Genomic DNA, 12,370 nt, shown 5'->3' on the forward strand with positions numbered 1-12,370 from the left:
TATAGAAAAAACTATTACCAAATACTGTATATATACATAAAAATTAATGTCAGTCTGTGTTGTCTTTATAGACTCCTAAACCATCCGATCGAAAGATAAGAAATTTGGCACAGTTCGAAGCACGAGGAAGGTCACAATTGACATTAGAACATTCTATTACGAACAGTCCAATCGGGATGAGCAAAAGACTAAAAGGAATTTTCTGATAGGTTAAGTGTTAGCCATTGTCTTAAATTCAACTATGATTGAATTGTTCAAGTACTTTAAAGATAACATCAGTGATATTCGTTAGCCTAAAGTCATATTTTCTAGCCTATAGTTTATTGCACGTACTTTAATATTTAATTATTTTTTTTCTCTACGTTAGATAAATTCAATGAATAACGTTAACGTGGTAGCATTCGTGGACTACTTCACCAAATTAATATTCCTAAAGTAGTCTAAAACCATGAGTTTATTTTGTTCGTATTATTTATTGGAAAATGTGTTTTTATAAAAGTTAATAATTCAAAATCTACGGTAATTTAAATGAAAAAGAAAATAGTTATGTATTGTAAGACGGAATTAATGAAAAAGTGGTACTAATTCGTTTGGGAGTAACGTAAAAAATCACCAAACTATTTAGGACTCCAACTAAACTCAAATAATTTATGTATATGCATAATGAAATCAAAAAGCTATGTACTATAAAAAGCAAACTTAATTGGGAAATGATATTTATTCATTTTGAGGGACGTTAAAAAATCGCTATATTATTATTGACACCTATGCTTAGTTAAAATTGCTAATACGCATTATTTGAAATAAAAAAATAAGATATGTATTAAAAAACAAAGTTAACATAGAAGAGATACTTATTCGCTTAGAGGAACTACGGAAAATTGCTAACTTAATTAATTTTGGTAATACGTACTATTGGTATTGTGATAATCTTTGCAGTCTTAATAAGAATTCTAAAAAAAGGTTAGTAGTTTCAGAAAATATATTTCCAGTGGTAGCAAAGATGGAAAATGAATATTTTAATGAATTAGAATTAAAAGAACATTTTTCAACCACTACTTATAAATATTTTAAACAGTATATTAAAATTCAGATAGAGAATGGGCCATTCTCTATATTCCTTGTCAAGATCTTATAAGAATTTTATTTGATTTCAAAAATTTCAGCTTCTTTTGCTACCACTGCTTTAACACAATATTCAAATATTGCAGGGTATGTAGTAGGGACCAAGAATAGTGATATAAATACCAAGAATTATTGTGATATATTTAATAATGATTAAAAAGGCACTAACACTGCAGTTTTAATACCGATATTGTGGAAAAAAGTGTCTTACTTCCTCTCGAATCTTCGAAATGGATATATACCGCAGAAGATTACTTTATAGTGGTAAATTTAGACACAACTTCTCCTAGAAGAGAGGAGGCCTCAGCACGGATTACCATAAACAAGAAATTTGATCCTTTAGTAGTCAAAAAGTAATGACATCTTTCTTATTTTCGAAAACTGCGTAGCTTAGTACCCTAATGTAGTGACATCTTTTTTATATTTCCTCCACTGCTCAGTTTGTGTTCGTTAAGTCGGATTGCTAAATTGATCCGTCCTGATTCATTCCTTCTTCCAAGAGGAGTAAGCTGGTTAGCCGAGAGCAGTATTGCCAAGCAATGCTCAAGTCAGTCAATCTCTAATCTGATGGATGAAATACAAAAATCGTGTTTTAGTTAATTAATAAGGTAAAGCCATGGTGGCTCACGGGATAGGGCGTTCGCTTTCCAATGAGGTCAAACGGGTTCGAATCCCAGTGATGGCTGGTCAATCCGAAATTCGCACCCGTCTCTCATCGACCACAGTGCTGACGTAAAACTGTTGCAAATTTTCCTCAGTGGTAGACGGATCATGGGTTAAAGTCCCCTTACCGTCAGACTAACTATGGAAGGTTTTCGTGGTTTTCCTCTCCATGTAACGCAAATGAGGGTTAGTCCTCCACGAAGGCAAATATCTCTTAATACTTGATCCAGGAGTTCCCTTGTTTTCTGTATTGGGTTTAAAATTACAAGGCTACGGAGTGGAACATTAGTAGTTGTAAACTCAAAAAGTTGGCTCGACTGTTCAACGACGGTTATAAAATAAAATTACTTACGCAAAACCAACTAGACGGGCGGCAAAAAGTAATCGAAATTATTTTAGCTTCATTCTATGCCTTATATGCCTATGTCGTTATATGCCTTTCAGCTTTGTGTATGATTTCGTAATGCTGTTCAGTACTGATTTGTTGATTATTTTCTTTTTTTATAAACTCCGTACGGGTATTCAGCTAATTATTTATACAAAGAAAAAACAGGCAATCTGGATGGAACTACTAAAGTTGTTATGAAGTGGTGAGCAATAGAGAGCAGAAGGCAGTAACTTCCTAGTTAATTCATAAATTAAAATGCTATTAATATAAACATGTCACTCATATAATTTTAAAATAGTAAATGAAATAAAGTAATCGCACAATGTTATTTTTTTGCGAAATTTGTTGCAAATTTCAGTTCCATTTTATTTGTGACATAATACAACGATACTTTAAAGCATAAAACAATACATAAAATTACAAAACAGGAGAAAAACTTTTAAGTATTACCTAAAGGATTGAAACTTCATTTGTCAGCAGCTTAATGTTAAAAAAGCGTAAATCATTATTTCATAACTTATGCTTTATTTAAATATTTTATTGCTTTCCAAAGTTGCAGAGGTACACTTTATAATTTTTATACTATGAGTTAGTCACTTTATGTGCCATTTTTCTTGTAAGAATGGAAATTATTTTCTCACATGCCATTGTAATAGAGGAATTTAGATCAAATATAGTTAGCAACTAATAATCAATTGTAACCTTAGATATCCTTTCTTTTGTCATCAAATTAAAACACCAAGCGTGTGAATGCCATGACGCGAATTAAAGTCTCTGAGGATTCTCCAATCGCAAGCTCTCAGACTAGAAATAAAGGAAAGACAAAATGTTTATTTTGCTTTGTGAAACGTATAAGCTTCAAATATAATGCGTAAAACAACGTGTAAGTTTCTAACTTACTCAAAGTTAAAATTTTACTAAAAAAATTTCATTAATTTAGTTTGTGATCATTTAAAAAATATTTAAAAGTATTTTAACGAGTTAAATTTAAAAAAAATTAAAATTGCGCTTGAAAAAATTAATCATTTGCCTTTCATTATATGTGATATCTGCATATTAACTTCATTTATTTTGATCCAGACAAGATCAGCCAATTTTGTCGTAGTTACCTTAAGAAAAGCTATAGGCTTTTTCTTCATAAGATTAGTTTTCTTTTATTATTTATTATTTTGTTACTTATCTGTTTAATTAATTACTTAAACGAAATATTGTTTATACCTTTTTTTCTATTTTCAATAGATTAAAATGAAAAGTTACGCTATGAGCACCCAGTGACAACTTTCTACACATACACAAATCGAATTATCAATCTTATGTTCAGAATAATTTCTCTTATTAGTCTTTGGTTATTCTTCCATTTTTAAATCAGTAGTAACGATTTTTAAATCTTTCATAACAGAACGGTGCGATAATTTTTCGAAAACAAAATTTATAGATTAATTCCCTAGTGATAAAAAATTGTACTATGAAATAACGTCAGAGTAATATAGGTAAGGCAAAATTCTTAAATAATTTAAATCATGCACCATCATGTTTGATATTTTCATTAACCTATCTTGAAATTTCTTTTCCTTTAAATGGAAAATCAGTTTTGAAATTGTGTTTGAAATTTAGCGAGTTTTCGTTTCTGAAGAATAGATATAAACGAAGCAATAAATTCGGAAGGAACAACCGAAACGGGACAAATTTTGTAATCGATTATTCATCATATACACAAAGTATTCATCATTTGAGCTATTTTAAGCGAAATGGGTCAAAATTTACAAAAAACTATTTGAAGCTTCTGCATTGCCTCATCATTGAGATTTCTTTTGACAAACTAGCTATTTAGGTGTTTCGTAATCTTCTGTTGGGGATGGCTTTCCCATGAAATTTTTCGGTCTTATTTTAATCTCTGTAAATTCTAAAGATTCGTTGTGTCCTCTGAAGCTTTTCCAATTGACACCATCTGCATAGCTGTCGTGTTTTCCTTGCAAATTAAGTCCATTCAGATTGGAATGGTGGCAACCACCATACCACCATCCACCTTTGAACATTTGAGCGCAATTTTCCTTATGAACGTCATTGTCCTTATCTTTCGTTGAGAATTTCATATTATTATGTACTTCTATCATGGAGTCACCTGCAATACATGATGGGTATACATTTAAGGCATTTTAGCAGCAAAAAATTAATTGCTAATAAAGCTCATAAGCAGTTTTGAAGATAATAAGCAAAACATAAAAATGATCTAATTTTTTATAAAAATAATTGTCGTTATGCCTGTGGTCTTATCTGGATTATGAAGAAAGACGAGAAAATGCACTGCATAAATCTTTTGGAAAGTAATTCTTTGTCATATGATCTGAACATTTAATACGCTGTAGCTAAGCAGTGGTGGCTCAGGCAATAGAGTTCTCGCCTCCAAATGAAGTGACCCAGGTTCGAATCCCAGCGATGGCTGGTTGATATGAATTCTGCAAGCGGCTCGCACCAATCTGAAACCAACCTACAACCCCAGTGCTGACGTAAAATATTTCTAGTGGTAGACGGATCATGGGTTAGAGTCCCCTTGCTGTCGAGTTAACCGTGGGTTAACTCAACATTAAAGGGACTCTAACCCATACATGGCTTTCCTCTCTATGTTAAGCAAATGAGGATTAGTTCCATCAAAAAGTCCTCAACAAAAGCTAGTTTGTCCCAATGCTTCATCCAGAATTTCCTTTGTCTTTTGGATTGAGTCCAAAATTACAAAGTTACAGAGTTGAACATTGGTAGTCGTAAACTCAAAATTCGATCGGGTCTTCAACGACGGTGATAAAATAAAATGAAATTTGTGGTTCGAGGCTTCGTATCTCGGAAATTATCAATTTTTGAACTTCATGTCAATGATGACTTTCGATCAGAATGTTTTGAACTATATCAAACTTTCAGCCAATTTGACAGAGAATGAATTTCGATAAGATTTGTGAGGGGTCCTTCCAACTTTGTATTTCATCCTTCATTTGGTTAAAGGATAATACGACAGGATACTAATTATTACATTGATCAGTTCTTTGTGCAGTGGAAATTTTTCTAACTCGGGATTCCGCACTGAGATATTTTTTCCAAGAGGGAAGGTGCTTTACTATATTTTGACTAAACGAGATTCTGACGCAAAAAAAATTTCGTCTAAATGATTTTCTGTCCTATAATATTTTGTCTATTTGAGGTAATTTAGCATGATCTATAGTTTGCGCGTGATTCTGACCCACGATATTTTGTCCCATGATTCTGACTTAAGATATTTTTTTTAGCATAGATTCTGATGCAAGATACTCCGTTTTGGTGATTTTCTGTCCTATGAGATGTTGTTTAAATGAGATTATTTATCGCGACGTAAGTTTAGAGATTAATGCGTACTTATTTAGTCTTATATTCTTACATTTAGTTGGATTTTAAAATTTAATTATCACTTAGAATATTTATCCCACGATTTTCACAGGCAGCGTCGATGTACCAAAAAATTTTCATCTCACGATGTTCACCATAACTTATCAATCAAATTATTCTGATTTCTTTTCACATTAATAAAACAGATAATTATGGGAGCAAAATAAAGTAAAAAATAAATAATACTGTGCAAATGGAATATTTTAAAGAAATAATTAACTTAAAATGAAAAAAAAAATTATTCAAAAGGCGATAAAAGAGATTTTATTTTAATTTAGTGCTCTATCTTAATTAAAAAAAAAATATAGCTGAAATAGATACTTAAATTCTGTTATTTTTAATTTCCAGTTTAAGTTCATATTGTAAGACTTAAATAAATATATCTTTTTACCTGCATTTCCACTATACTCTGCAATGTGGAGCGTGTAAAAGTGATCTTCATCGTCTATCCAAAATCTGTCATAGAGTGCATATCTTGATTCCCCAGCCATATCTTTCAGGTCAAAACGAACAGAATACAGTCGCTGATTAGTCAAACCGAAAATGTTGTCGTTGCCTAGTGATGGTAAAATAATAATCAAACAGTTTCAATATTTAAGGAAAAAAAATTACAGTACTTTAAAAAACACGTCGTACAAAAATGGAAATAACAATTATAAGATACGTATTTCAAGTCTCATAACTGAAGCGTTTAATTGAGCAATTGTATGTTAAAAAATATGTGCTCAATAATTGGCTTGTACGGAAGAGAAATTTTAGAAAGAGAAATTAGCTGGTTAGTCAAAGTCCAAAGTTGCAGTTGCCTAGTAATGGTAAAATAACCAATTGTAATCAAACTATTTCATTTTTTGTAGTAAGGAAATTACAGTGTCTAATATTCAATAAGAGTATGTATCTAGCAATAAAAAATAATCAAACTGCAAAAGAAGGAATCTATTAATGTAAAATAATAATATGTTAGACCCTCTATGTCTTGTGCATCTAAAGCATTGAGATCTTACCTCCATAACCATAAAGTATACTCAGTGGTAAACAAGATTGTGGGTTATATTTTCATCGCTGTTAAACTAATCATGACTGGTAGAGCGAATCACTCTATTTAACGCAATTGTGGGTTAACTTTAATAAAAGAGCCCTACTAGAGGACAAAAAGACTAAGTGCTTTGTAGGGATTCACTTACAACAACAACTATAATAATAATAATAATATATTAAAATTACCACAATATAATGAAATAACTGAACAACACTATTTAAATAACAGTAAATCACCGAATAAATTGATTCTTTAACATCGGTGATGAAGAAAAATAAAAACTAGCAAAATAACTTACGGCTGAGGTTCAATACAGGATAAGTAATTTGGTGAGACACACTGGGACATACATAAAAACGAAATTTATACATAGTAAGAAAGTTACTTTAAGTTCCAAAAATTTTACCCAGCCAAAACTCCTTCTCCATATCGCCAAATCCAGTTTTATAACTTGACCATTCTCTGAAAAAGTAGTCTCTAGGCATGGAAAAATTTTTTCGCCTTTGAATGACCTAAAAATACGAGCACTATATTAAAATTTAAGCAATACTTTGATTTTAATATATTTATTAGTATCATGTAATTAAATCATAAGAAACAAGCATTAGCAAATTTAATTTAGATCTTAGATTGTTAAATATAATTTAATTACACGCGTGTGAAAGTATCTTTTTAACTTACTGTCCATCCTCCACCATCGGTTATCATGTCGCAATAGACATCTAGAGGTTTTTCCTGTATTATTCGATTTCGCGGCCAAATAACATAAACTCCACTTTTATTGGTCCCTGATTTTAGCAACTCTTCGCAATCCACAGGCTTGGCATCACGCAGATTCAACTCATTGTTCAGATCTGTAAAGTAGACGCTTTAGGTATCTAAGATCATGTAAACTAGATACTTAAATTCGACTATAGTCTTGTTAAAAATATAAAGAACACTTACTTGAAACAAAACCTTCCTTAGCTTTATCTATCATTTCCACAGCAATATCCAAATATGGAATTGTCTTTTGATACTTTGGACATGCAGGTGATATATTTTCTTTCCCATTGCAAATAGACAGGAATAGTATGATAATTGTAACGACTGTAAATGATTTCCTAAAATTAAGCAAGTCAAAAATTAACTTTTTAAACTTGGCTATTAAAATGTCTTTTAATGATAAGAATTAATTGAATATCGTAAAAAATGCCTTCAATATCAACTAATCAATTGGACTGCATACCTGCCAACTCTTCCGGATTTTCCGGAAGATTTTATTTTCATATTTGAAGTGGTGGCAATACTCAGGTTATTCCAATAAATTTTTTGAATTATAATGATAATTATAAATGAGTTTGACCACCACTACATAGAAATAATTATAATCAATATATGAAAGCATAATTATTCTTGCTCACGCGAATTTCAACGGGATCAAAATATAAATATATTTTTGAGTCAGACTGTTTTTCGTTTATTGTTTTACAACCACACTGAAAATCCATTCTCGGAAAGAGTGAAAGTTGGCAGGTATGGGACTTGGCAATTAAAAGGTCTTTTAGCTATCGGAATTAACTGAATATCAGAACAAATGTATTCACTGTTATGTGAGAATATTTTCACCGCTTTAAATAGATTTTTTTTGTTGAATAGCAGTTAGTGACTTTATTATTTATTTTGAAAATTATTCAATGCATTATGAATTCAAATCAGTCGACACAAAATTTGTCGGCAAGGCATGTGTGTTCCTCTGAGTGGCCAACAAATCTGCCCTGTAAATGCCTGAATTGACAATGACAACAAGGATGGGAATTGGAAATTTAAAAAAAAAATCGATACACATTACGGTTTCAGAAACATCTGTTTAGATAATATTCCAAAGTAAGAGTTTGTTATTTAATTTTAAAATTACTTGAGTGAAGTTTTTAAATTTTCTTTTCTTGCTAAGAAATTTTGGTATCCCCAAGATCTGCCTTAATTAGGCGTTAATAACCAACTATACATACGAATGCATTTACTTGAAAATTGGAGAAAAAAAATTTGAAAATCACACAGCTATTTCGAATTTTGCAGACACTGTTCGTGATTATAAATTCTACGCCAATTACTACGCAGTTGCTGCTCACAATACAGTATTTTATCCCATTCCAATAGACGAATTATTTTTCGAACGAAATATCTTATTCTTTAAAAGTATTCACACTAGTACTTCCACATTTATCTTATATGAGTTAGTCAAAGTTAAATTAAAATTTCAGAATTTCATCGCACATCTTAATTACAGAAAACTGTGTCTGTGCCTTTGCAATTTTGATAAATTAAAAATATTCTTTTTTTTGAAATTTAGGCAGCTGTTCTTAAAATCTAAGTAAAATTTTGTTAGTACTATTTTTTTTGTTAAATTAAGAACTACTTAATTATTATTTTTTTATGATTTTCAAGAAAAATTTCAATAGTAAGTGATATTTTCAGAAAAGTAAACTAAACTGTTAAAATGTTTGACAAATGTTTTTGACACCGTGGCCCTTTTTTCATTCAAAGATAATAATTTCGAAATAAGTAAAATTAAAATGAATCTATTGACGAAATTTTGGAATTGTTTTTTGTCATTAAATTTTTGTGTCAAAAAATAAAATAGAGTAAGATGTTTCTAAGAGAAAAACTATTGCTCCAAATACATAGATAGTTATTTTTAAAAATCATTTTGATTTGATAAATAAAGTAATACATATTAATTTACTTTGTATGTAACAAATTATTCCATAAGTTTAAAGATGATTTTTTAAGGTGTTCCAAATTAGTTAGTCACTTTTATCGCTTTTTTTGAATGGCAAATATGAATACAAGTTTTTTGTATTTAAAGAAGTTAGGTGGAAGAACCCTAAAAAGTATGAGCTTCAGCAAAATCTTAATATTATTAACATTCTGAAAAAAAATGAATATTGATAGAGTCAAGTAATTTTTTAAGGATGCTAAACTAAGTATTAAGCTATGTCCATATTCTGAAGGCAAAAATATAGCTTATAGGAGGACTAAGGTGAACTTTTAATAATACATTAACCTGCATGGTAACTACATTTTCTCATTTCATATTCACTTGATATCCTTAGTTATATAGTGATTTATTACTATATATTGATTATAATTAATATATATTGATCATAGTATTCTTGTCGTATGATTTTCCATCTTCTGGTAAATAGAAGATCTATTATTTCAAGACAAAACAGTGAGTGATCTGGTTAGTTATCAAGTTAGTAATCTTGTTGTATGATTTTCCATCTTTTGGGAAATACAGGACCTACTATTTCAGAGCAAATCAGTGAGTGATCTTTTCGTCTTTTTATAATGGACTTATTTTATAACAACATTTGATTCAGTTGCGTCTTGTATGTAGAGTTTCTCAAATTTGGCATATTATAAGATAATAAAATCTGGAGTTCTCTGTATTGGAAAACCATAGAATATAAACGAGTTAGATGGAAATGCTTAATTAACCCTTCTAAGGCAGAATTTTAATGAAAATTTTTTTCATACTTTTTTCATAGTTTTGTATTAATTTTGGTCTAAATAAAGGAAATTATAATATTAATCATTTTAATAATTTATGGTTAGGAAGCAGCATGAAATACCGGTGTCTTTTTCTGTGTTAAAGGTAAAATCTTCAAAACACGGCTCACTGCAGAACAATAATTTTCCAAGTTTGCAGTGTTTTGTAAATATTTAGATCTAAGAGAAACAGTTGCTCATCATTGAATTTCTTTAATTTACGAAGTCAATTACTGATAAATGTTTGAATATGAATGAAAAAAAATTTGAACTACTTTTTTTGACTTTATATTTTATAGTACAGATATGATACCAATTATCAAAGTAATAATGTTTTAAATGCAATAATCTAAGTAATCAAATTAATTAAACTCCGATAATTTTTCAGTAACTATTAGACTGTTTTTACAATTACAAAAATTCAAAAATATACTTTTTTAGTAACTATAAACATACGAGTATTTATTTTTTTTACCTGTAACAAAAACTGCTTATTTACTTTAATTCTTAATTCAGAAACTTTTTCCTAAAAGTGATTATTTCTCTTTGAACAGAAAAAAAAATTAAAATTTTTGCTTTAAGAAAAATTTTGGCGCATAATTGAAATATTCATTTTTAGAGCGACTCATAAACGAATGATAATTGTCATTATTTAAACTATATAATGAGCAGGGGCTTGTGAAAATCGTAGTATAAATGAAAAAGTCACTTAAAAAAGGTAGTGCATAAGTGAGAAGTCACTGTACATATCGCTAGTTCAAAACTAAAACGACACTTCTGCACTCACTTCTCATTCAAATAACATGAGAAGTGAGTGCAGAAGTGTTGTTTTAGTTTTGAACCAGCGATATATCTTCCTATTCAAAATTAAAGTTAAGTCATACTATATGCATTTCATTGTTATCAAATAAAATTAATTACTGTTGTACTTACTATAATTCGCATGTTTAACTCAATTTTCCGTTTATTTACAGAAAATCAATATTCTCTGCTAAAATTATTATAAAATATTTACGATACAATTACTATCATAGATACAATCTTTGAAAAATTATAGTTTTATTTTAGTTTATAATAGTAGTTTATTTTTCTTAAAAATAATATTTCTTCTACTATAATTTCGAGGAGTTAAATACAATTTATTCTCTCTTGGCTATTTCTTGATAAAGATGTTATCATGATTCTGGATATGAAACCAAAAGTGGTTACAAAATTACGAAAAATAGAAATATCTTGACTTATTTGCGATTTGTACGCAAAATTTCCCAAATGAGTTATTAAATCTCCAATTAAAACTAAACTATTCACATTTATCTTTAACTTTATTAAATACTTGTCACTAGCTTTCAATTTTTATTACATTTAACTAGTGACACGCATACATAAAATAGATTATCAGCATGTCTTCTGAATTTAAAAGTATAAGTTAAAATATATTTTCAGATAAGAAAGCAAAGTTATTGTATTAAAATGAATTTCATTGTATTTTGTTTCCCCCCAAAAGAAATTTTGATCTTCAAAAAATTTAAAAATAACTACTTTTTGCTTTTATAAATTTTGCTTTTTGTTATCATTTATAATTATTTTAATTTTAATATCTCTATTTCCCATGATTTGAAATAAATATCTTTTTAACTGTATTAAATAGAGTCAATTTAGTTGGAGCACCATTAATAACATTGACTTCAGAATATTTATATAAATATTTTTAACTGCATAAATGTATTCTAAAAAAGTAACTGAAACTGTTAATTCCGAATAAAAATCATTTCTTCATAACAAAATATATTAAATGAGGATGAAAAAAACTTACATATTTGGAAGACTTTCTTCAATTCTTACCATTTCTGCAAATGTATATTCTGACATTTCCTTATTTATAGTTTCGATCGAAATAATATCCAGTGTACTATGACGTATTTCCTAAAATTCTACGCAAATCCAGTTAACTTTTTTAAAAAGTGTCCGATGAAAGAATTAATTGCAATGCTCGACAAACATATCATACAGTAAACTCTTTGTTTCGGGACCTCTAAAAATATTAAAAGCATTTTTTCAGGAAAAATAAAGCAATCATTTATCACCTTTTTAATAGGGAACACCCAATTTAATTAAATGGTATAATATGAGAAGTTTTTAGTTAATAAAACATATCATATTTGTTTCTGAGTAATACCAATTTCTATTTTTTTCTAATCTAAGATGATTAAAAT

General features: G+C 29.2%; 1 protein-coding gene across 1 annotated transcript; it reads right to left on the bottom strand.

Annotated features, from left to right (window-relative positions):
* Nucleotides 1–2,681: 2,681 nt before the first annotated feature.
* Nucleotides 2,682–12,090, bottom strand: LOC107438012 (techylectin-like protein). Its single transcript, XM_016050169.3, has 6 exons — nucleotides 11,971–12,090; nucleotides 7,569–7,726; nucleotides 7,305–7,477; nucleotides 7,030–7,135; nucleotides 5,979–6,143; nucleotides 2,682–4,298 (listed from the first exon to the last, which is right to left on the bottom strand). The coding sequence occupies exons 1-6, from the start codon at nucleotides 12,024–12,026 to the stop codon at nucleotides 4,000–4,002; spliced, it is 957 nt and encodes a 318-aa protein (XP_015905655.1). The 5' UTR covers nucleotides 12,027–12,090; the 3' UTR covers nucleotides 2,682–3,999.
* Nucleotides 12,091–12,370: the final 280 nt, after the last annotated feature.

Source organism: Parasteatoda tepidariorum, chromosome 1 (assembly GCF_043381705.1).
Source record: "Parasteatoda tepidariorum isolate YZ-2023 chromosome 1, CAS_Ptep_4.0, whole genome shotgun sequence".
Classification (NCBI taxonomy): domain Eukaryota; kingdom Metazoa; phylum Arthropoda; class Arachnida; order Araneae; family Theridiidae; genus Parasteatoda; species Parasteatoda tepidariorum.